The sequence below is a fragment of the Podarcis filfolensis genome (genome assembly GCF_964270895.1).
Source record: "Podarcis filfolensis genome assembly, chromosome: 7".
Taxonomy (NCBI): domain Eukaryota; kingdom Metazoa; phylum Chordata; class Lepidosauria; order Squamata; family Lacertidae; genus Podarcis; species Podarcis filfolensis.
In genome coordinates this window covers 88,281,242-88,304,248 of record NC_139603.1, presented here as the reverse complement: position 1 = coordinate 88,304,248, position 23,007 = coordinate 88,281,242, and the positions used below count along the sequence as shown (strand labels likewise).

At 49.3% G+C, this 23,007-nt stretch overlaps 1 protein-coding gene across 1 annotated transcript; it reads right to left on the bottom strand.

Moving 5' to 3' along the window:
• Positions 1 to 485: 485 nt before the first annotated feature.
• GFUS (GDP-L-fucose synthase) lies at positions 486 to 21,449 on the bottom strand. The gene is made up of 11 exons (XM_083622278.1): positions 21,341 to 21,449; positions 18,612 to 18,768; positions 16,694 to 16,808; positions 13,275 to 13,403; positions 10,563 to 10,636; positions 9,175 to 9,308; positions 7,594 to 7,658; positions 6,413 to 6,479; positions 4,145 to 4,224; positions 3,411 to 3,510; positions 486 to 1,607 (listed from the first exon to the last, which is right to left on the bottom strand). Exons 2-11 carry the CDS (start codon positions 18,755 to 18,757, stop codon positions 1,552 to 1,554), a joined length of 966 nt encoding a protein of 321 aa, XP_083478404.1. The 5' UTR covers positions 18,758 to 18,768; positions 21,341 to 21,449; the 3' UTR covers positions 486 to 1,551.
• Positions 21,450 to 23,007: the final 1,558 nt, after the last annotated feature.

The following is a 23,007-nucleotide window of genomic DNA, read 5'->3' as shown; positions in this document are numbered from 1 at the left end:
GTGGACGCTCGGGTTGCGAACGTGATCCGTGCAGGAGGCACGTTCGCAACCCATAGTGTCGCGTCTACGCATGCATGGTTTAGAGCTTCGGCGTGGTGTGCAACCCGAAAAGTCTGTAAGCCGAGGTATGACTGTACCTGCCTAGCCAAAGTGGGCATCCTTTCATGGTTAGGTGGGAATTCTGCAAAACCTGCCATCAACGAGGCTGGTGCCACGGACGTAGGAATGAGAACGGACCACAAGACTGGGAAGAACAACCAGTTAAAGGGGAAACTAACGGCTGTCTGCTAAAGTGAAAAATTCCAGGAAGGGTAGTTCAGGTTGCTGAGAAACAAGTGTGAAACAAGAGACCTTCCAGGTTGCCAAACTTGCTGCTAGACTCATTTTATTTAAGATATGCCAGGGTTGTGTGAAGGCAGAACTAAGGGAAATAGAATAAAAACAGACTTGGGTAGGAAGTACGGGCTAGACGAAGGCCACAGGCATAAGAAATAACTGATTTATTGTCAAGTTTTATTACAGTGGTGTTCTTTTTCTGACAGGTCAAAGTGAGATGAGCTAAAGGAATATTTAAAACGGCTACCAAATGGAGGACTCCGGCTGGCTGGCTCCTCTGGTAGCCCAGCCTTCTCCAACCTGCCACCCTCCGGCTGTTTTGGGGACACAGCTCCCATCAACACCCCCCTAGCCAGCGCTGCAGTTGTTACCTCGGAATAACAGCGCCTGCCCTTGGCATCTGGTTTGCTGCAACGAGTTCCTAACCTCCACATCTCTGTTCCATAAGTCCTTCAGAAATAAAATAATTGGAGGTTACCCATCCTAGGGCTTCTTGAGCCAAGCAAGGGTTTAAAAAATTGTGGCAGATGTTGCCCCTCACCCTACCCCAAACCCACAATAGGGGACACTGAACTTCGGACGCTGGAGAGGGTGCATGCTGTATCCCTGAGCTTTGAGCCCGTGACAATATGCATAACAGGAATTTTGAAAAGCGCACAGGGTCTCTTCAAGTATTTGTTTTGAAGGTTGGATTAGAAGATCAGGCCACGTCTTCTTCCTAGACTGAAAGGGTTCCTACAGCCACATCAGCTTTGGCCGTGGGAAACGGGGTCTCTTCCCCAAAACGCAAGGTGACCGTGGTGCAGTTAGCAGCGCTCTGCTCCAAGAAAGGACTCTGGTGCAACAGGACAGGTCACAGAGGTCAATTATTGTGAACAGGGGAAGAGTGCAACATGCCGCTCCTCTCCCAAGATTTCCACCAGCCGTCTAGCGTGCTGAAAGCTGCTCTTTAAGAACATGAATGCCACCACCACAAGCCCCCTCCGTCCACCAATTCCGCTGCGTACTGCTTCATGAATAAGCAAGCTGTGCCATCTTTAAAGAGCTAAACTAAACTATCACCCCAGAGTCAGAAAAAGCACGGCTTGCACACTTATCCCGGCACCCTAAACAGCCCCTTTTGTTGTCATTCTTTATTCCAGCAAAACAAAAAACCTGAGTTTGATGCAAAAATTGCAGACAGCAGCGCTGGCCACCCTGGTTCCATTCCTTTGGTCATTTCCTGGCAATGGCGTAGTTGGTGCAAAACCAGTCGCACGTTTCCTTCACGGCTGCGGGAAGAAGAGAAAAACGATCAGCTGGGGCCAATGGCATCCAGATTTTGGAAGATTGGAGAGCTGATTTTTCCAGAGGAACAGACCATGTCTATGCTCCTTAGTTTACAGCGAAGGTGGCTCCAGAAAACTCATGGATGTAACCCCAACTCACAGCTGTTATAGCTGGGGTTTTTTCCCCTGGCATTCTTGTTATGTCCTCCTCTGGGGCTGACCTGAATGGCGATGCAGTTACAGATTGCCTAAATAAATAAAATGCATTTCGCCCCCACCCAGTTTTTGCAGATTATGGCCTGCTGGATCAGGCCAATGGCCCCAAGTCACGAGAGACTGCCCAGCCACCTGTCTGCTGCATCTGTTCCCTTGTCAAGATGTGCTTGTTAATGTTTCAATAAGCTGTGTGCAGCTACTGTTGTAAACTGCTGCTGAGGGGGCATAAATAAATAAAAAATCTTAAATGTCCCTTAGAGGTCCAGTTCTGAGGGCCTTCTGGCGGTTCCCTCGCTGCGAGAAGTTACAGGGAACCAGGCAGAGGGCCTTCTCAGTGGTGGCACCTGCCCTGTGGAACACCCTCCCACCAGATGTCAAAGAGATAAACAACTACCAAACTTTTAGAAGACATCTGAAGGCAGCCCTGTTTAGGGAAGCTTTTAATGTTTAATGGGTTATTGAATTTTAGTGTTTTGCTGGAAGCAGCCCAGAGTGGCTGGGGAAACCCAGCCAGATGGGCGGGGTATAAATAATAAATAATAATAATTATTATTATTATTATTAGAAACACAGGGACATGTGTTGTAGCATGAAGCAGCTAACACAAAGGATTTGCCCCCTTAGGTGCCCACCTGACCACTTCAATGTGTGGAACTGGCAATCTTGTACATAGCAAATATTTATTCCACACTTGCCAAGAAACTGATCTTTTATTCTAGCATCTCCTATGCTCTGGAAATCCTTCCATTTTCAGTGCCTCTTTGTTCAGTCAAGGCTACGCAATTGTATTAGGCATATTTGTTTTTGAAGCTGTTGATTTTACCCACGTTGTGAAATTTTATCATGTCTAATTGCTAGGTTTAATGCATGCTTTTCTACGTTTTTATGTAAACCCCAGAGATAGGTTGTTTCTTTATCAAGTAGTAAAGGAAAAGGGACTCCTGACCATTAGGTCCAGTCGTGGCCGACTCTGGGGTTGCGGTGCTCATCTCGCTTTACTGGCCGAGGGAGCCGGCGTACAGCTTCCAGGTCATGTGGCCAGCAGGACTAAGCCGCTTCTGGCGAACCAGAGCAGTGCACGGAAATGCTGTTTACCTTCCCGCTGGAGTGGTACCTATTTATCTACTTGTACTTTGACGTGCTTTCGAACTGCTAGGTTGGCAGGAGCAGGGACTGAGCAACGGGAGAGCACCCCATCGCAGGGATCCAAACTGCCGACCTTCTGATCGGCAAGTCCTAGGCTCTGTGGTTTAACCCACAGTGCCACCCGCGTCCCTTTATCAAGTAGTAGAAACTTCTTAATAAATATAAAGCAGGTTATTTTGCTAGCTACTGGGCAAAGGACTCAAGCTGCTCAGAGAGAAGCAGCAGGTTGCAGGACGGGGTGGGCCTCACCTTGCCGTCACCCCAGGCTCTGGGTTTGGTGATTCTGTTGTTGCTGCTCAAGCACAATCCGTCTGAAGGCTAGGCCAGGATCTCAACCCTGGAGAGCAGCTGCTCTCAGAATAAATGGCGCCCTGGATTAAGCTTGTTTACAGCCGCTCCCATCCCAACCCTGGCTGCGAGGAGCAAGAGCTGCACTGTTCTCACCTCGCTCAAACGGTGTAAACTGGAAATCGGGGAGGTATCGCTTCAGCTTGCTGTTGCTGGCTGTTTTCTTGAACTGCCCATCCGACTTCGTTGTATCAAACTAGGAAGGGGCCCAAGTTAAAGGGAAAAAAGCTCTTTCTGCTGATTTGGAGACACAGCTCTGGTCTTGCCCGCCACTGCCATGTGACCCGGAAACAGTTCCCCATCCCTTCCTCTAAAAAACAGTGTTTCCCAAACCTGGGTCTCCAGCTGCTTTGGGGACTACAATTCCCATCATCCCTGACCACTGGGATGATGGGAGTTGTAGTCCAAAAGCAGCTGAGGACCCAAGTTTTTGGAAACCTTGCTCTGAAAGGTGCAACGACACACAAAGTGGAAGAATTATGAGAAGGAGATTCTGTAGTAGTTCTGCGTTTTTTAAAAAATTGAATAGTGGCAGGACAAGGCCCCAATTCTGCTTGGAGTGGGAAGAAGGTGCCATTCTGGTTTGTAAACCCTTTTCCCAATGGGGGGGGAAACACCCTAGTTGGCATCAGTTGCCCTTTTGGGGAAGGGAAGAAGACATGCAGGGACCATTTGGAGGCCTTTGCTTTTTGCCAGCAGAAAAAAACAGTTTAAAGGGGAAGAGTGGGACCATCTGTATTGCTTTGCATAAGAAGAGGGGAGGTGAACCCAGAAAAGGACACAGCCCTTGCAGGGGTTGCAGGGCCTTGGGAAACCATGCGCAAGGATACAAGGAGCTCTCCCTTGAAGTTCATTGCTCTCACCACACACTCGGCTGCTTCCCGAATGGAGACTTCGTCCTCTTCTCCGACTAAACAGACAGGAAGCAAAACAACACCGTTATGGAAGTGAGCTCCACTGCCCAGGGCTATATACCGTATTTTTCGCTCTATAAGACACACTTTTTCCCGCCTAAAAAGGAAGGGGAAATGTGTGTGCGTCTTATGGAGCGAATGCAGGATGCACAGCTATCCCAGAAGCCAGAACGAAAGGGATCACTGCGCAGCGCTCCCTCTCGCTGTTCTAGCTTCGCCGTGCGAAGCCTCTTCAGGGCAGCGAGGAGCCTTCATCCCGCTGCCCTGAAGAGGCTACGCAGCTATCCCAGAAGCACCGATCCCTCTTGCTCTTCTGGCTTCAGGGATAGCCACGCAAAGCCTCTTGAGTGCAGCGGGAGCGCTCCTGTCTCTTCGCTCCAAAGGCTTTGCGTTGCTTTCTTGTTTCTTGTTTTCCTCCTCTAAAAACTAGGTACGTCTTCTAGAGCGAAAAATACGGTTCATCCTGACACCCACTGGCCTGCCGCCTCCTGAATTCTGAGAGATGGATTTCCTCCACTCACAGCGGAATAGAGAACAATGTTAGCACTGAATTCTATGCTAACCTGCTTGTGGGGGGGGGGGGAAACTCGTTTGCAAACAGCACAGAAAGGAGAGCGATCGATTCCACTGCATTTGTGGAAGTGGCTTTTGGCTCACGTGAAAGCTCAAATTTAAGGCAGAAATCAAGAGTTCAGAAAATGGTGTGGAAATGGAATAAATTGCTCTGGGAATGGAGATCTATGGGCCTGTGGCCCCAAAAAGGCCACCAATGGGCAGATGTGGCCCCTGAGTTGAAAGAGGCTCCTGCCCTGGCTGGATAGGAAAAGCAAGGAGAAAGAGGGTGTGAGAGTTTGGGGCATGCCATTCTGTTGACTCAAAGAATCACAGAATTATGGGGACCCTGGGGGTCATCTATCCCAACCCCTTGCAATGCAGGAATTTCAGCTGAAGAATAAGCAACCAATGGGCATCCAAGCTCCATTTAAAAGCCTCCAACAGAGAAGAAGTTATGTAATGAAGCCCCACATCCCGAGACAGAGACCCAACATTCAAAAGCGTTTCTTGATCTACCATATTTTTCGTTCCATAAGACACACTTGACCATAAGATGCACCTAGTTATTAGAGGAGGAAAACAAGAAAAAAATAATTCTGAATGAAACTAGATGTATGATTTTTGTGGTTCATGCTGTGGCCACAGACATGTGACCTGATGGTGAATTTGGGGTGACCCAATGCAAAAATCCTGAGGATCCATAATGATCCGTGCTTTGTAACCACATTTTTGCACCATTGTGGCCTCAGGCAACAGTGGGTGCATGATTTTTTGGGTGCAGGCTGTAGCCATGGACATGCTATGTGATCTGATGGTGAATTTAGGGTAACCCAATGTAAAAATCCTGAGGATCCATGGGCTTTTACCTCCCGCCTCCCAGGCAGCCTCCGCTAACGTCCCTTATCTCTCTCCCAGTCCCACCGATCAGCTGCTTCCTTTCAACACTCTCTTCCCTCTTGTTTGCCTTAGTGTCTTTTCCTTAGCTGGAGCAGTTTTTTGCTCCTCCTTTTCTTCTAATTTCTCTCATCTCAGCTATCTGCCAACCACCCATTCCCACCACCCTTCTGAGTAATACCCCTCCCCACCTTCTCACTATATAGAAGGATCTGGCAACTTCTGTTTCAGTGTATCTGACGAAGCGTGCATGCACACGAAAGCTCATACCAAGAACTAACTTAGTTGGTCTTTAAGGTGCTACTGGAAAGAAAAATTTTTTTTTTGTTTCTCCTTATTGCTTTAGTCTTCCTGTTTCCCCCCTTTGCAAGTTTGCTGTCTTTACCTCCCCCCTGCCAGGCAGCCTCCTTTATCTCTAGCGTCCCTTATCTCTCTCCCCAATTGGCAAACGATCAGCGGCTTTGTTTCAACACCCACTTCCCTCTTTCAAAAAACAAAAACAAAACATGATCTGCTTTTTGCCCCTGGGCAATTCGGCTCCAGGGACCACGCATTCGCTCCATAAGACACACAGACATTTCCCCCTTACTTTTTAGGAAGGAAAAAGTGCATCTTATGGAGTGAAACATACAGTAAATGTTGGTTTGGGGGCAACCTGTGTGTGTGTGTGTGTGTGTGTGTGTGTGTGTGTGTGTGTGTGTTTGTGTGTTCAATTCTGCATGGGGACGGCCTTACCCGACAAGATGATGGGCTCCACTTCATCATATTCCCTCAGGACCCAGAGGAACAGCCGCGCCAAGTCCTGCAACGACCAGAGACCAGATATGCATCGTCTCCTCTCTTCCTCTCCAGGAGGGGCGGTTCTGCTGGAACCTTGGGGTGCCCCCACCTTCACAGGGTCCCACGTGCAACGTTGCTTGGGGGTGTCACAGAGTTAAGGCTGCTCCACCGTGGTCCTCAAAAGGCTTGCCTGCCCCTTGCAAACCCTCCGAGACAAAGGGACCTCCGGAGCAGCAGAAAACAAGGTTGCTCCATCTTCCAAGGGACAACCCTTCGGATATTTGAAGATGGCTATCCTATAAGGGATGCGGGTGGCGCTGTGGGTTAAACCATAGAGCCTAGGACTTGCCGATCGGCGGTTCGAATCCCCGCGACGGGGTGAGCTCCCGTTGCTCGGTCCCTGCTCCTGCCAACCTAGCAGTTCAAAAGCACATCAAAGTGCAAGTAGATAAATAGGTACCGCTCCAACGGGAAGGTAAACGGCGTTTCCGTGTGCTGCTCTGGTTCGCCAGAAGCGGCTTAGTCATGCTGGCCACATGACCCGGAAGCTGTACGCCAGCTCCCTCGGCCAGTAAAGCAAGATGAGCGGCACAACCCCAGAGTTGGCCACGACTGGACCTAATGGTCATGGGTCCCTTTACCTTTACCTTATCCTATAACCTCTCAGGCTTCTCCAAACATCCCTAACTCCTTCAACCGTTCCTCATCAGGCTCGGTTTCAAGACCCTTGGTCATCTTGGTCACCCGCCTCTGCACACCTTCTAGCTCAGGGGTAGGCAACCTAAGGTCCGGGGGCTGGATCCGGCCCAATCGCCTTCTCAATCAGGCCTGCGGACGGTCCGGAAATCAGCGTGTTTTTACATGAGTAGAATGTGTCCCTTTATTTAAAATGCATTTCTGGGTTATTTGTGGGGCCTGCCTGGTGTTTTTACATGAGTAGAATGTGTGCTTTTATTTAAAATGCATCTCTGGGTTATTTGTGGGGCATGGGAATCCGTTCATACTTTTTAAAAAAAAGGTCTGAGGGACGGTGGACCGGCCCATGGCTGAAAACGGTTGCTGACCCGTTCTAGCTCTTACATTTTCCCCACACTGTTTTCCCCCTGACAATTCTCCCTCTCAACCAGCCAGCTTACCAGAGAGTAGATGAACTGCCTCCGGGGTTTTCCTGTCCCCCAGACAGTGAGAGCCGTACCGTTTTCTACAGACGAGTGGAGAAAACGACCAATTAGAGAGCATCCTTATTCCTTCCCCCATTGCGGCAAAAAAAGCACTCAAGTCTTCCCATTCCAGCTGCTTCTCGTGTTGGGATCAAATGAGACCCTAGGATCACAGACCCCTTTCTCATGCCCCAACTCAGCCCCCACACTCAGCCACAACACAATACAATTGTTGTTATTTACATATCACCTTCATCTTCCAAGGATCTTAATAAAAATATTCAAACCCGAAAGATAAATAAAAATTTTCCAAGGATCTCAAGGTGGCCTAGTGGTTCTCCTCTTGCCCACTCCAAGTCCACAACAATCCTGTGAGGTAGGTTTGACTAGGAGACGGTGACTGCGTCGCAGGGGGTGCAGTGGTTCTCAACCTGTGGGTCCCCAGATGTTGTTGGACTACAGCTCCCATCATTCCTGAGCTCTGGCCTTGCTAGCTAAGAGTGATGGGAGTTGTAGTTCAACAACATCTGGGGACCCACAGGTTGAGAAAGGCTGGACTAGAGGATGCCTGTAGGTCTCTATGATTGTCCCAAGGTCACTTGGTGAGCTTCGTGTTTGAGCGGGGATTTATAATAATAATAATAATAATAATAATAATTTATTATTTATACCCCGCCCATCTGGCTGCGTTTCCCCAGCCACTCTGGGCGGATTCCAACAAAACACTAAAATACAATAACTTATTAAACATTAAAAGCTTCCCTAAACAAGGCTGCCTTCAGATGTCTTCTCAAAGTTTGGTAGTTATTTTTCTCTTTGACATCTGGTGGGAGGGCATTCCACAGGGCGGGTGCCACCACCGAGAAGGCCCTCTACCTGGTTCCCTGTCACTTGCCTTCTCGCAGCGAGGGAACCTCCAGAAGGCCCTCGGCGCAGGACCTCAGTGTCCGGGCAGAACGATTTGAACCCTGTTCCCCCAGATTCTAGTCCAATACTCTAACCATTACGCCAATGCTCTGCCAGGGGCTGTAAACCTCCCATGCCACGCTCCGGACTTAATGTAGCCTCAGTCGTACCCACCACTGGCCTGCGGCCCTCGTGAGGTTAACCAAGAACAGGGCCTTCAGCCTGGAAAAGGCTCTGGAAAATGCTCTCCTCATATAGCAAATAGAAGTCAATTTGACCATGTACATCTTAGAATCACGGAATTAGAAGAGACAACCAGAGCCATCTAGTCCAGCCCCCTGGGATGCCCAGCGTGGGTCTCGAACTGATACTAAAGAGTCTACCGACTGAGTAATCCCATCTCCTAACAGAGTTACCAGGCAGGCTGTAAGGCAGTGCTTCTCAAAACTGGATCCCTGGCAGTTGTTGAACCACAACTCCCATTATCCCTGACCACCGCTAGCTAGGGATGATGGGAGTTGTAGTCCAACGATGTCTGCGGACCCGAGTTCAAAAAGCGCTGCTGCAAGGGGGGCAGCTTCCCCCCCCCGCAGCCTGACCACCACCCTCTCCTGTTTCAGGCCCCAAGGCCAGACGCCCAGCCCCACTCACCCTTGGCCAAGTACACTTTGTGGATGAGGCCTGGCAGGACGTGCCCGTCCTCGATGTTGTAGTTGTCGTGGGGTCCGAAGACGTTGGTGGGAATGACGGCGGTGTAGCGGCAGCCGTGCTGCTCAAAATACCCCCTGGAGAGAGAAAATGGGAAGGCTGGTATGAGTGTGATGCTAGCGATCTTTCCTGCAGAACAGGCCGGAATCCAGTGCATGGAAAAGGTTCGGTCCCTGGCGCTGCGCAAGGGGGAAAGCCACCTTATAGCAACCGAGGCAGATTTAGGGCATCGCGACTGGCTCCCCTGCACTTGGCGCCAAGCCGAGGGTGGTGCCGCAGGACGCTATGACTCCCTCTGACTCACTGCAAACGCAGAACAGGAAGCGAGAGGCGACAGATTTTGGCCTCGCTCCGGACGCTGCTGAAATTTTAAACGCTATTTTGGGAAACAATTTATGATGAGTTGGAAAAAAATGTTTAAAGTAACTGCAGCCAATCGGAAGCCGCGCTTTGGTTTTGGAAGTCGAGGAGACTTCCGGAATGGATTTCATTCGACTTCTAAGGTACGACTGTGTGTGTAAATACATACATATATATATATATAGAGAGAGAGAGTTTTGCAGTTCAAACTCCAGGGATCCCCTGCGAATATTGATCACCTCCCTCTTGTTTTTCAGGTGACCAACAGGTGAAACTCGAAAAATTAGAATATCGTGGAAAAGTTACCGTATTTTTCGCTGTATAAGACACACCAGACCACAAGAGGCACCTAGTTTTTGGAGGAGGAAAACAAGAAAAAAAATATTCTGAATCTCAGAAGCCAGAACAGCAAGAGGGATCGCTGCGCAGTGAAAGCAGCAATCCCTCTTGCTGTTCTGGCTTCTGGGATAGCTGTGCAGCCTGCATTCGCTCCATAAGACGCACACACATTTCCCCTTACTTTTTAGGAGGGAAAAAGTGAGTCTTATAGAGCAAAAAATACGGTAATTTAGTAATTTGTTTCAGTAATTCAACTTAGAAGGTGAAACTAATATATGAGATAGACTCATGACATGCAAAGCGAGATATGTCAAGCCTTTATTTGTTATAATTGTGATGATCATCTAATTTTCCGAGTTTCACCTGTAGCTGTGGCTCAGTGTCTGTCGACACTCACCACCTGAGCTTTCTGTTACAGGGGATGATCAGCAGATTAATATCGATCCAACTAATCAATATTTTTTTAAGGAAAAACCAGAGAGCCCGTAGAAATACCAACATGCTGCTAATGAATTTCTTTGGAAGTTGATAACACCGGGAGGTAAGGGGTAGTTTGGCAGGTGAGGGCGTGGCAGAGCTTTTCTGGGGTGGGATGCAGTGGAGGGCAATGGGAAGAGCGGAGGAGAGCCTACCTGTTCTGAACATCTATCATCCTCTTTGCGTAGGAATATCCGAAGTTGGAGTTGTGCGGGGGACCGTTGTGGATCTGGAAGAGAAGGCTGAGCATCAGTTTAGATCAGGGAGTTCAAAATGTCCCAGGGTCAAAGGTGGGACCACAACCCACAAAACACCCACTCCCCATTGCTGGAACCCCCAGAATCAGGGTGGGGAAGGACAGAAAGACCTCTAGGTTCACAAGTGAAGGAATATCAGCTGTGATTCCTGCATTGCAGGAAGTTGCAGAAGATGACCCTTCCAACTCTACAATTCTTTGGATCTATGATTTAGCAGGGATGCGGGTGGCGCTGTGGGTTAAACCACAGAGCCTAGGACTTGCCGATCAGAAGGTCGGTGGTTCGGATCCCCGTGACGGGGTGAGCTCCCGTTGCTTGGTCCCTGCTCCTGCCAACCTAGCAGTTTGAAAGCACGTCAAAGTGCAAGTAGATAAATAGGTACCACTCCGGCGGGAAGGTAAATGGTGTTTCTGTGTGCTGCTCTGGTTCGCCAGAAGCGGCTTGGTCATGCTGGCCACATGACCCGGAAGCTGTACGCCGGCTCCCTCGGCCAATAAAGCGAGATGAGCGCCGCAACCCCAGAGCCGGTCACGACTGGACCTAATGGTCAGGGGTCCCCTTTACCTTTACCTTTATGATTTAGCAAGCTGAGTCAAAATCTCTCTATACATTCTTACTTAGGTAGAATGAATGGGGTGAGGGTGGGGGGAGTGGCAATGTGACAGCAGACTCCGCCCTGATCACAGAAGGGGCGGAGCCTGCCACCACAATTAATTTCTGCAGATTACAGAACCCAGGTTTCCCTTTTTAATAATAATAATAATAATAATAATAATAATAATACATTATTTATACCCTGCCCATCTGGCTGAGTCTCCCCAGCCACTCTGGGTGGCTTCAAGTGTTAAAAACAATAGCAGCCTTCCAACTTCTTAAAAACAAATGTATTATTTATTACATTTTACATATCTATGTACTTTTCCTTCAAGGTGGTATACGCAGTTCCCCTCAACTCCCCATTTTATTTCCACAACAACCCTGCGAGGCAGGCTGGGTCAAGAAAGTCACCCAGCGAGCTGCATGGCAGGATGGGAATTTGAACCCTGGTCTCCCTACACTCTAACCACTATGCCACAAAGCTCTAGTCCCATGGAAGAAAGGTAACCAGAGGTTTGAACTGGTCAATCTAGTTGCAGGTAGTTCCAAAGGTGGAAGTGGTACAACAGGGGTATACTATGTGTATGGCAACTGTTTGTTTATGTCACTGATGCTGCACTAGCTTACGCAGCTACGGTTACCTAAAAATGGGGGAGTATGTTGGGATTTTTATCTATCCGAGCTGCTCCAGCGAGGGGTACTATGTTTTGTATACATCACGTGAGGGTCTGAGAGAGCGTGAGAAAGGAGGTCTGTATTATCTCTTCCTTCTGAGTACTTTTGGAAGTTGTTTTCACTTCTGTGTGTGTCACAGTTTCTGTACTGGTGTTCAGAGAGCACAGACGTACTGATCTAGGCTCTGTATATAGGAGTGTAAATAAAGTAGTATTAGAACTACGATTCAGTTTTTCTTCTGCTATGATATACCAGTTGTCTTTGGTATATCATAGCAGAAGAAAAACTGAATCGTAGTTCTAATAGTGACAGCAGTCACGGAATTAAAAGACCCCTGCTTCTTAGGAGAAAAGCAATGACAAACCTAGACAGCATCTTAAAATCAGAGCCATCATATATACGGACTATATATATATATATATATATATATATATATATATATATATACACACACACACACACACACACACACACACACATAGTCCGTATATAGGGAAATGGCAATAAGTCATTCTTCACACAGCACATAGTTAATCTGTGGAACTCCTTTCCATTTGAAGCAGGGATGGCCACCAACCTAGATTTCTATTAAAAAAGAGGATTAGACAAAGCAATGACAAACCTAAACAGCATCTTAAGAAGCAGAGACATCACCTTGCCAACAAAGGTCCGTATCGTTAAAGCTATGGTTTTCCCAGTAGTGATGTATGGAAGTGAGAGCTGGACCATAAAGAAGGCTGATCGCCGAAGAATGGATGCTTTTGAATTCTGGTGCTGGAGGAGACTCTTGAGAGTCCCATGGACTGCAAGAAGATCAAAGCTCTCCATTCTGAAGGAAATCAGCCCTGAGTGCTCACTGGAAGGACAGATCCTGAAGCTGAGGCTCCAAGACTTTGGCCACCTCATGAGAAGAGAAGACTCCCTGGAAAAGACCCTGATGTTGGGAAAGATGGAGGGCACAAGGAGAAGGGGACGACAGAGGACGAGATGGTTGGACAGTGTTCTCGAAGCCACCAGCATGAGTTTGACCAAACTGCGGGAGGCAGTGGAAGACAGGAGTGCCTGGCGCGCTCTGGTCCAGGGGGTCACAAAGAGTCAGACACGACTAAATGACTAAACAACAACATGATATACCAGAAGACTGGCGTGCTCTTTTCAAGAGAGAAGGGTTGCTTATTACTGGCTACTCTGGACTGAGGGAGATTCACAGCCAGAGAGGGCCACCGGGGAACGCTCCAGAAACTTGGGAAGTTTGCAGCCTTCCCAGGGCTCTTTTCCAACAATGAGCTCTAGTGAATAAAAAGGCACAGAACATGCAGATCAGGAGGCAGCCCCTACCATGGTCTCGTCGATCGGGTAGCTGGTCTTGTCGGGGAATATGCAAGTGGAGAGGCAGGAGACCACCTTCTGGACACCGGATTTGTACGCCGAGTGCAGGACGTTGTCATTGATATGCATGTTCTTCCGCTGGCCAGAGAGAAAAAAGAGGGGAGTTTAAGGGTCTCCAAGATTTCTGCAGGCAAAAATCTAGGACCGTATTGTGGGCGACGCAAGATATGGATTTTACATAAGAGAAACGGCTCGGAAGCCCATCTCCCAAAGTCAGCAATGGCGGCCGCTCCCCCCTGCAAAACAAACAAATAAATAGGAGCGCACCCCTCCCCAAAACCGAACCCACTTAGTTTTAAAAGATTAAGAACTGGGAGGGATAGGGAGCCTTTGCAGGGGGATCTGGTCCCATGGCAACCACTCAGGGGACCCCCCCCTCCAACCAGAGTACAAAGGGGACAGTTGAACACGTTCCCTCAGCTCCTCTCTCTGATTTCTCAACTCATATTGTTCTCTGCATATTGTAAAATTGTATACATCCTTATATTATCTGTCCACTATATCAACCCAATAAATTTGTGTATGTTTATTCAAAACCTGCCAAGGAGTCCAGTTCATTTTGTTGTCTTTTTATATATATTGTAAAAGGTTCGCATTCTTCTTTAAGGTCACAGTTGTCTTTAAGTTGTGCGTGGCAATTTTGAAACCACGCATCAAAACACCTGTCTCTGTTCAAAGCACATCCCAGCAATTTCTCCTCCTTTCCACCTAAACATTAGGAGATTCCACCTAAACATTAGGAAGAACTTCCTGACAGTAAGAGCTGTTTGACAGTGGAATTTGCTGCCAAGGAGTGTGGTGGAGTCTCCTTCTTTGGAGGTCTTCAAGCAGAGGCTTGACAACCATATGTCAGGAGTGCTCTGATGGTGTTTCCTGCTTGGCAGGGGGTTGGACTCGATGGCCCTTGTGGTCTCTTCCAACTCTATGATTCTATGATTCTATTCTATGATTCCAAAAAGGATTTTAAATTCATTTTGTGGGTTTCTAAAGGTGCAATTTTGCACGTCAAACACTGTGCCGCCTTCCCAAGCACACAGCAGTGGGGTAGGAGAGCTGGGGGGGGGGGAATCACATGTGGCAACCGAAGCGTTTCAGTAGCACCTGGGCAGACGAGTCTCAAAAGCCCAGAAAACAAATTTCCACATCCCTCTAGCATCTATGGTGGCTCACTGACCAGAAGTAATCTCGGTCCACTATACTTGAAGGAGCGTCTCCACCCCCATCATCCATCCCGGACACTGAGGTCCAGCGCTGAGGGCCTTCTGGCGGTTCCCTCACTGCGAGAAGCCAAGTTACCGGGAACCAGGCAGAGGGCCTTTTCAGTGGTGGCGCCCGCCCTGTAGAACGCCCTCCCACCAGATGTCAAAGAGAAAAACAACTACCTGACTTTTAGAAAACATCTGAAGGCAGCCCTGTTTAGGGAAGCTTTTAATGTTTAATAGACTATTGTATTTTAATACACTGGTACCTCTGGATGCGAACGAGATCCATTCCGGAGCTCCGTTCGCATCCTGAAGCGAACGTAAGACGCGACTGCACAGGTCACATTTCGCCGCTTCCGCGCATGACGTCATTTTGAGCGTCTGCGCATGCGGCGAAACCCGGAAGTAACACACTCCATTACTTCTGGGTCGCTGCGGAGTGCAACCCGAAAATATTTAAGCTGAAGCATATTCATCCCGAGGTATGACGGTATTTTAATACAGTGGTACCTCAGGTTACATACGCTTCAGGTTACATACGCTTCAGGTTACAGACTCCGCTAACCCAGAAATAGTGCTTCAGGTTAAGAACTTTGCTTCAGGATGAGAATAGAAATTGTGCTCTGGCGGCGCCGTGGCAGCAGGAGGCCCCATTAGCTAAAGTGGTGCTTCAGGTTAAGAACAGTTTCAGGTTAAGAACGGACCTCCGGAACGAATTAAGTACTTAACCCGAGGTACCACTGTATATTGCTGGAAGCCGCCCAGAGTGGCTGGGGAAGCCCAGCCAGATGGGTGAGGTATAAATAATATATTATTATTATCATCATCATCATCATCATCATCATCATCATCATCATCATTATCATCATCTAGTTACTGTGGAGCAAAATATACAACAGGAGGCTAAGTTTGGTCAGCATCAAGCAGCACACCTGGTCCAACCACAGGTCAGCACAGAAGCCAGACCTCTGAACGAAGCTGGGGGAGGCAGCTCAGGAGGAGCACTGCATTCTGGGATCTGTAGTTTTCTCTGCTTCCTGCAGCAGACCTTTGGGATTAAGGATGACGTGGCTGCAGGCTTGCACAGCCCCGCCTCCGAGCAAATAAACCCAGCTCGGTGCGATGTGTTCCTTGCGTGCGAGAGTCTGCGGACGTGCGTCTCTTGACCGCTAGAAGCTTCTCGTATCCGGGAGAGGGAGGAGAGGGGAAGAGACGGGGCAGACATCTGTAGGGAGCAGATGGATCACCACCTCTCCAAGCCAGCGAGGGATTAATCTCTCGCAGCAATAAAAAATAAATAAAGGCTACAGGCTTGTGCCAAGCAGGTGGCTAGGACGGAAAAGGGGAGGGGAGCAATTTTCTCAGACTTCTGTGGGGTAAAGGACACTCTCTCCTTAGGGCAAACTGCCCCAACCTGGTGCCCTCCAGCCATTTCGAACTTCTGTACCAGGTATAGAAGGTGGTCTCTCAAGTCCACTGGTCCCGAGCTTTCTGGTGCCTGGCGTGGCAATCAAAGGCAATCAAAGAAACATTTTAACGTTTTATACGGCCTAGGACCCTCGTACCTACGGGACCGCCTCTCCTGGTATGTCCCACGGAGGACCTTCGCCCTCCCCAGCCGAAGCCGGGCTCAGAGCGGCTAACAACAATAAAAGTAACAAAATTTCCATAAAATCACAATCAATTAATTGAAATGCATTCTAAAATCAACTCATTCTAAAATCAATTCTGAATCAAATTAATGGCAACCATTGGGCTAGAGTTCTCTGAGGATTACCGAAGGAGGGGGTCAGACTGTGCCTTGGCCAAAGGCCTGGTGGAACAGCTCTGTCTTGCAGGCCCTGTGGAAAGATGTCAAGTCCCACAGGGCCCTAGTCTCTTGTGACAGAGCGTTCCACCAGATCGGGGCCACAGCCGAAAAGGCCCTGGCTTTGGTCAAGGCCAGCCTAACCTCCCTGCGGCCCAGGAACTCCAAGATGTTTTTATTTGAAGATCATAAGTTCCTCCGTGGGACATACCAGGAGAGGCGGTCCTGTAGGTACGAGGGTCCTAGGCCGTATAGGGCTTTAAAGGTTAAAACCAGCACCTTAAACCTGATCCTGTACCCCACCGGGAGCCAGTGCGGTTAGTATAGCACCAGGTGAATAGAGAGATCAGCATCCTTACCCAAAAATCCAGGTTGTACTTGATGTTCCGGAAAAGGCCGCCCACCATGGCTGCCAAGTGGATGACGTGAGTCGGCCGGTGCTTCTCAAAAAGGGCTGCGGTTGCGGCAGCATCCCTGGAAGGGAAGAGAGGGGATGAGGATGGAGAAGGGAGCCTCTTTCCCCTTAGGCCAAGCTGCGCCACCCGGACTGTGCAGGGAGACAGGTGTGCATTTACCTCTGGCTTTCCTAAGCCCTCTGCCTCAAGGCAGCCTTAGGAAAATACTCAAAAGAAGATTAGAAGCAAGGCTTTCAGGGCTGCACCCAACAACGTGCTCCATGCTGCCACAAATCGTGTGTGCGGAGGCAGTGCTCCTGGTCTGTGGATCACTCCTTAGAAATACTTTTCTTCCCTAAGCTTAGACACCCCAAACCGAGTTAATCTACAGAACTCATTGCTGCAGGAGGCAGCGACGGCCACCCTCCTAGACGGCTTTAAAAGAGCGTTAGACCAATTCTGTGCTCTGTCTACACAGAGGACCTTAAGGTCCATGAATAATCATAGTTCAGAGGTCCCGGGCCCTAAGGAAGCCAGACTATCCTCCACCAGGGCCAGGGCCTTCTCAGTGATGGCTCCGACCTGGTGGAGTGCTCTGTCCCATGAGACTAGGGCCCTGCAGGATTTAACCTCCTTCCGCAGGGCCTGTAAGACAAGGCTATTCCGCCTGGCCTTTAATCTGAATTCAGCCTGATCTTTTATTTCCCTTCTCTTCCCTCCCCCTCCCCTTTTATGAAGATCACCCGCTCTGAGACCCCACAGCTAATTCTCTCCTGGTCTCCTTGCTGGCCCAAGTAGGACCAATTCAGCCAGCTAGCCCTGGGGATTATCTAATTGATTTTTGATTTTTGAATTTTATTGTTATTCATGTTTTTATACCGTATTTTATGCTGCTTTTATAATTAAAAAAGGTAAAGGGACCCCTGACCATTAGGTGCAGTCGTGACCAACTCTGGGGTTGAAGTGCTCATCTCGCTTTAAAGGCCGAGGGAGCCGGCGTACAGCTTCCAGGTCATGTGGCCAGCATGACTAAGCCGCTTCTGGCCAACCAGAGCAGCGCACGGAAACGCCGTTTACCTTCCCGCTGGAGTGGTATCTATTTATCTACTTGCACTTTGACGTGCTTTCGAACTGCTAGGTTGGCAGGAGCAGGGACCGAGCAACGGGAGCTCACCCCGTCGCGGGGATTCAAACCGCCGACCTTCCGATCGGCAAGTCCTAGGCTCTGTAGTTTAACCCACAGCGCCACCCGCGTCCTTGGGCTAGACTATATTTTTGGATTGGAAATAAACGAATTCCTATGCCCCAAAGATGCATTTTAAATAAAAGGACACATTCTACTCATGTAAAACACGCTGATTCCTGGACCGTCCACGGGCTGGATTTAGAAGGCGATGGGGCCGGATCCAGCCCCCGGGCCTTAGCTTGCCTACCCCTGATCTAGTCCAACCCCCTGCAATGCAGGAATATCCAGGTGTCTCATACGGGATTCGAACCTGCAACCTTGGTATTATCAACACCATGAGCTATCCAGGCTCTTCTCACCTTAGCTTGGTGCTCAAGTCCCCCTGAAGTCCCTGTCTGTCCTTTTCTGCACCTTTCTGTGTGCTCTATCCATTTCTAGAGACATGTGATACTCCTATATTCTGTCCTTGTATCTCTTATTATGAGGTCCGTTGACCGGATCAATACACCAAATGACTCAACAAATGATGCTGCGCTTGCCTGCTTGACTGGGCTCTCCGGAGAGCCCCCAGTCTTCACAAACACAACCAGACTTCTCACAGAACTGTAGAGGTGCGAGGGACCCCCAAAGGTCATCCAGCCCAACCCCCCGGCAAGTGTGGGTTTTTCTTAAACCCTGGAGGGAGGACCGACTCACGTCAAGTCGGCATCCTTGGACGACACAAAGATCCACTCCTCGTCCGGCCGCCCTTCTCCCTCGGCTACCAACTTTGCGATGGCCTTGCCCACCAGCCCCGAGCCGCCGGTCACCAAGATGCGCTTTGGTTGCGCTGGCTGAGCCATGACGAGAAGATCTGTATGGCGAAAAATGAGAGGTCGAATTACTAACCGCGTCGGGTGTGAAATGCGGCCCTCCTGGCTTCTCCAATCGGCCCCCAGAACATTAACCAGGTCACACCCCTCCTCACTGGTCCCGATTCACCCTGAGTGGGACGTGCCCTTGGCACTCTGGTCATGCTTTTTGTGGCCCCTGGGAACAGAACCTTTAGACTGGAATAGGGTCCCCATCTTTTTGCCCTTTGCATCCATTGTTGGACTATGAGTTCGAATTCCCACTCACTGGGTGACGCTCGCTGGGTAACCTTGGAGGAGTCACCATCTCTTAGGCCCTCGTATTTACGGGGCCGCCTCTTCTGGTCTGCCCCACAGAGGACCTTAAGGTCCATGAATAACCATAGTTTAGAGGTCCCGGGCCCTAAGGAAGTCAGATTACCCTCCGCCAGGGCCTTCTCAGTGATGGCTCTGACTTGGTGGAATGCTCTGTCCCATGAGACCAGGGCCCTGCAGGATTTAACCTCCTTCCTCAGGGCCTGTAAGACAGAGCTATTCCACCTGGCTTTCAACTTGAACTTAGCCTGATCTTTTATTCCCCTTCCTTCCCTCCCCCTCCCCTTTTTATGAAGATTACCCACTCTGGAATCTCACAGCTAATTCTCCCCTGATCTCCTCGCTGGCCCAAATAGGACTAATTTAGCCAGCTAGCCCTGGGGATCATCTAAACTGATTTTTGAATTCTGAATTTATTGTTATTCACGTTTCATACTGTATTTTAGGCTGCTTTTTGTTGCATCAATTAAGTGTTTTAAATTTGTTGTTAGCCGCCCTAAGCCCGGTTTTCTGAACTGGGAAGGGCGGGGTATAAATAAAAATTTATATTACTATAATTTATGTAACCTGCCTCTCAGGGCTGTTGTGCGCATGAAATGGCGAGGAGAACCATGTTGGCCTATGTCCTGGAAGACCAGAGTTCGAATCCCCGCTTAGCCCTGAGACTCACTCACTAGGTGACCTCAGGGCCAGGAATTCGCTGTCAGCCCAGCCTACCTTACAGGGTTGTTGTGGGGATTGAATGAGGATGGGGGGAGGAGAGCCATGCATGCCACCTTGAACTCCTTGGAGGAAAAGGTGGGATATAAATGCAGCAAAACAAACCAGGGCACCCATTGGGGAGTCAGCTTTAGAAGATTCCTGCTTTGCAGCGGGTTGGGCTAGATGACCTCGGGTTCCCCCTTCCAACTCTACAATTCTATGGTTCTACTTATGCAGAATTCATCATGCGAAAGGCTGGGCTGGATGAATCCCAAGCTGGAATTAAGATTGCCGGAAGAAGTATCAACAACCTCAGATATGCAGATGGCACAACCTTGATGGCAGAAAGTGAGGAGGAATTAAAGAACCTTTTAATGAGGGTGAAAGAGGAGAGCTCAAAATATGGTCTGAAGCTCAACATCAAAAAAACTAAGATCATGGCCACTGGGCCCATCACCTCCTGGCAAACAGAAGGGGAAGAAATGGAGGCAGTGAGAGATTTTACTTTCTTGGGTTCCATGATCACTGCAGATGGTGACAGCAGCCACGAAATTAAAAGACGTCTGCTTCTTGGGAGAAAAGCAATGACAAACCTAGATAGCATCTTAAAAAGCAGAGACATCACCTGGCCAACAAAGGTCCGTATAGTTAAAGCCATGGTTTTCCCAGTAGTGATGTATGGAAGTGAGAGCTGGACCATCAAGAAGGCTGATCGCTGAAGAATTGATGCTTTTGAATACTGGTGCTGGAGGAGACTCTTGAGAGTCCCATGGACTGCAAGAAGATCAAACCTCTCCATTCTGAAGGAAATCAGCCCTGAGTGCTCACTGGAAGGACAGATCCTGAAGCTGAGGCTCCAATACTTTAGCCATCTCATGAGAAGAGAAGACTTCCTGGAAAAGACCCTGATGTTGGGAAAGATGGAGGGCACAAGGAGAAGGGGACGACAGAGGACAAGATGGTTGGATGGTGTTCTCGAAGCTACGAACATGAGTTTGACCAAACTGCGGGAGGCAGTGGAAGACAGGAGAGCCTGGCGTGATCTGGTCCAGGGGGTCACCAAGAGTCGGACACGACTAAACGACTAAACAACAACACTTCTCATTGCCAAAGGGGACTGCCACTTCTGCGCCAGGGCCGCCGTCTCCAACCTGGCGCCCTCCAGCGGTTTTGCACTACAACTCCCATCAGGCCCTGTGTTTTTGCGGGCTGATGGGAACTGGAGTCCAAAACAGGTGGCACGCGCGGGTGGTGGGGGGCGGTGAGGTTAGAGAGGGCGCAAGAGGCGAGGTCTCTAACCCGGGAGGTGGTCGCAATCAGAAACCGGCTAAAGGGTTTCCGCGTGCGTAATTGCGCGCAGGTGGGAGCCAGGCAGCAAGGAGGACCCCCACCCGTGCCCGTGGGTCTCCTGGGGTGCCCTTACGGATCCAGGCGCACCCAACGAGCGGCGGAGGAGGAGGGGAGATAGAGACCCTCGCGTGGTAGGGGGTAGAGGGAGATAGAGACCCTCGCGCGGGGGTCCCTCTCGGGGTCTCTTCCCCGGGGAAAGTCGGCTACCTTTGCAGGGCGCGCGCTCCGCCCGCCGCGTCTCCTTCTCTTTCTCGTCGGTGGCGCTTCCTGCAAACGCGGCAGCCGGGACTAGGCACACCCTCCCCGGCCCGGCGGCTCCCTGGGAAATGGAGTCCCTAACCGAAGCCGGTGTATCGCCTCTCCGGAGCGGTCTCTCTCCGTTAACCCGCTTGCCTCGTTTTCTCTCCGGAGCTGCAAAAGACACCTTTGCCTTGCAGAGAAAACGCTGCGTGAACAGACTCCCGCGACATAAGGGTGGACGCTCCTTCGGAGAAGGTTGCACGGGGGTCGTCTAATCCTCATGGATTTTTTAATAATAATAATAATAATAATAATAATAATAATAATACATATTTATTTATACCCCGCCCATCTGGCTGGGCATCCCCAGCTACTCTGGGCAGCTTCCAACCAAATATTAAAATACCGTAATACATCAAACATTAAAAGCTTCCCTAAACAGGGCTGCCTTCAGGTGTCTTTCTAAAAGTTTGGTAGTTGTTCTCCTTGACATCTGGTGGGAGAAGCTCTGAAGCTTCATCACAAGCCTGGGAAATCTGGAACTGTACCTGATGATCTGGGGGGGGGGGGGAGATAGTTTTTACTTTGGCCTTGGCCCAGAATACCTGAAGGAGCGTCTCCATCTCCATCGTTCTGCCTGGACGCTGAGGTCCAGCACCGAGGGCCTTCTGGCAGTTCCCTCACTGCGAGAACCCAAGTTACAGGGAACCAGGCAGAGGGCCTTCTCGGTGGTGGCACCCGCCCTGTGGAACGCCCTCCCAGCAGATGTCAAAGAGATAAACAACTACCTGACATTTAGAAAACATCTGAAGGCAGCCCTGTTCAAGGAAGTTTTTAATGTGTGACATTTTGATGTATTTTTAATCTTTGCTGGAAGCCGCCCAGAGTGGCTGGGGAAACCCAGGCAGATGGGCGGGGTACAAATAATAAATGATGATTATTATTATTTCAGTTCATGTGCAACTACTCATTTTATACTTTCGTTTTTCATCTTTAAATTTTTGTCTGTTATCATTGTTCTCTCCGCTTTATATACATTATAAAAGAAGAAGAAGATGTTTTAGGCAGGGGGAAAGTGGTTTGTTTTGCAAGAACGTTAAATCAACTTTAAGCAGCATAAATTCACCACTAATGCATTCTATAATCACAGAATCAAAGAGTTGGAAGAAACCCTGAGGATTTAGACCATGGGTAGGCAAACTAAGGCCCGGGGGCCGGATCCGGCCCAATAGCCACCTAAATCCGGACTGCGGACGGTCTGGGAATCAGCGTGTTTTTACGTGAGTAGAATGTCTGCTTTTATTTAAAATGCATCTCTGGGTTATTTTTGGGACATAGGAATTCATTCATATTTATTTATTTTCAAATTATAGTCTGGCCCCCCACAAGGTCTGAGTGACAGTGGACTGGCCCCCTGCTGAAAAAGTTTGCTGACCCCTGATTTGGACCAATGCCCTGTGACGTAGGAATATGCAGCCACCCCATATGGGAATCAAACCTTCAACCTTGGCCTTATCAACACCACTTCCTCAGACCCTCCAAGTGTCCCTGTTTTCCAGGGCCATCCCTGATTTAGAGAAGCCGTCCCGGTTTCTGATTTGATCCCGGAATGTCCCAGTTTCCCCTAGGATGTC

What these genes read in the sequence shown, in the direction of transcription:
- GFUS (XM_083622278.1), bottom strand. Translation starts at nt 18,757, where the DNA reads ATGGCTCAGCCAGCGCAACCAAAGCGCATCTTGGTGACCGGCGGCTCG. An exon ending in GGCAGTTCATCTACTCTCTG is followed by an intron (nt 6,480 to 7,593) that starts GTAAGCTGGCTG and finishes TGGTCGTTGCAG; the next exon opens with GACTTGGCGCGGCTGTTCCT. An exon ending in ACTTCAAGGGAGAGCTCCTT is followed by an intron (nt 3,511 to 4,144) that starts GTATCCTTGCGC and finishes GCCCCTTCCTAG; the next exon opens with TTTGATACAACGAAGTCGGA.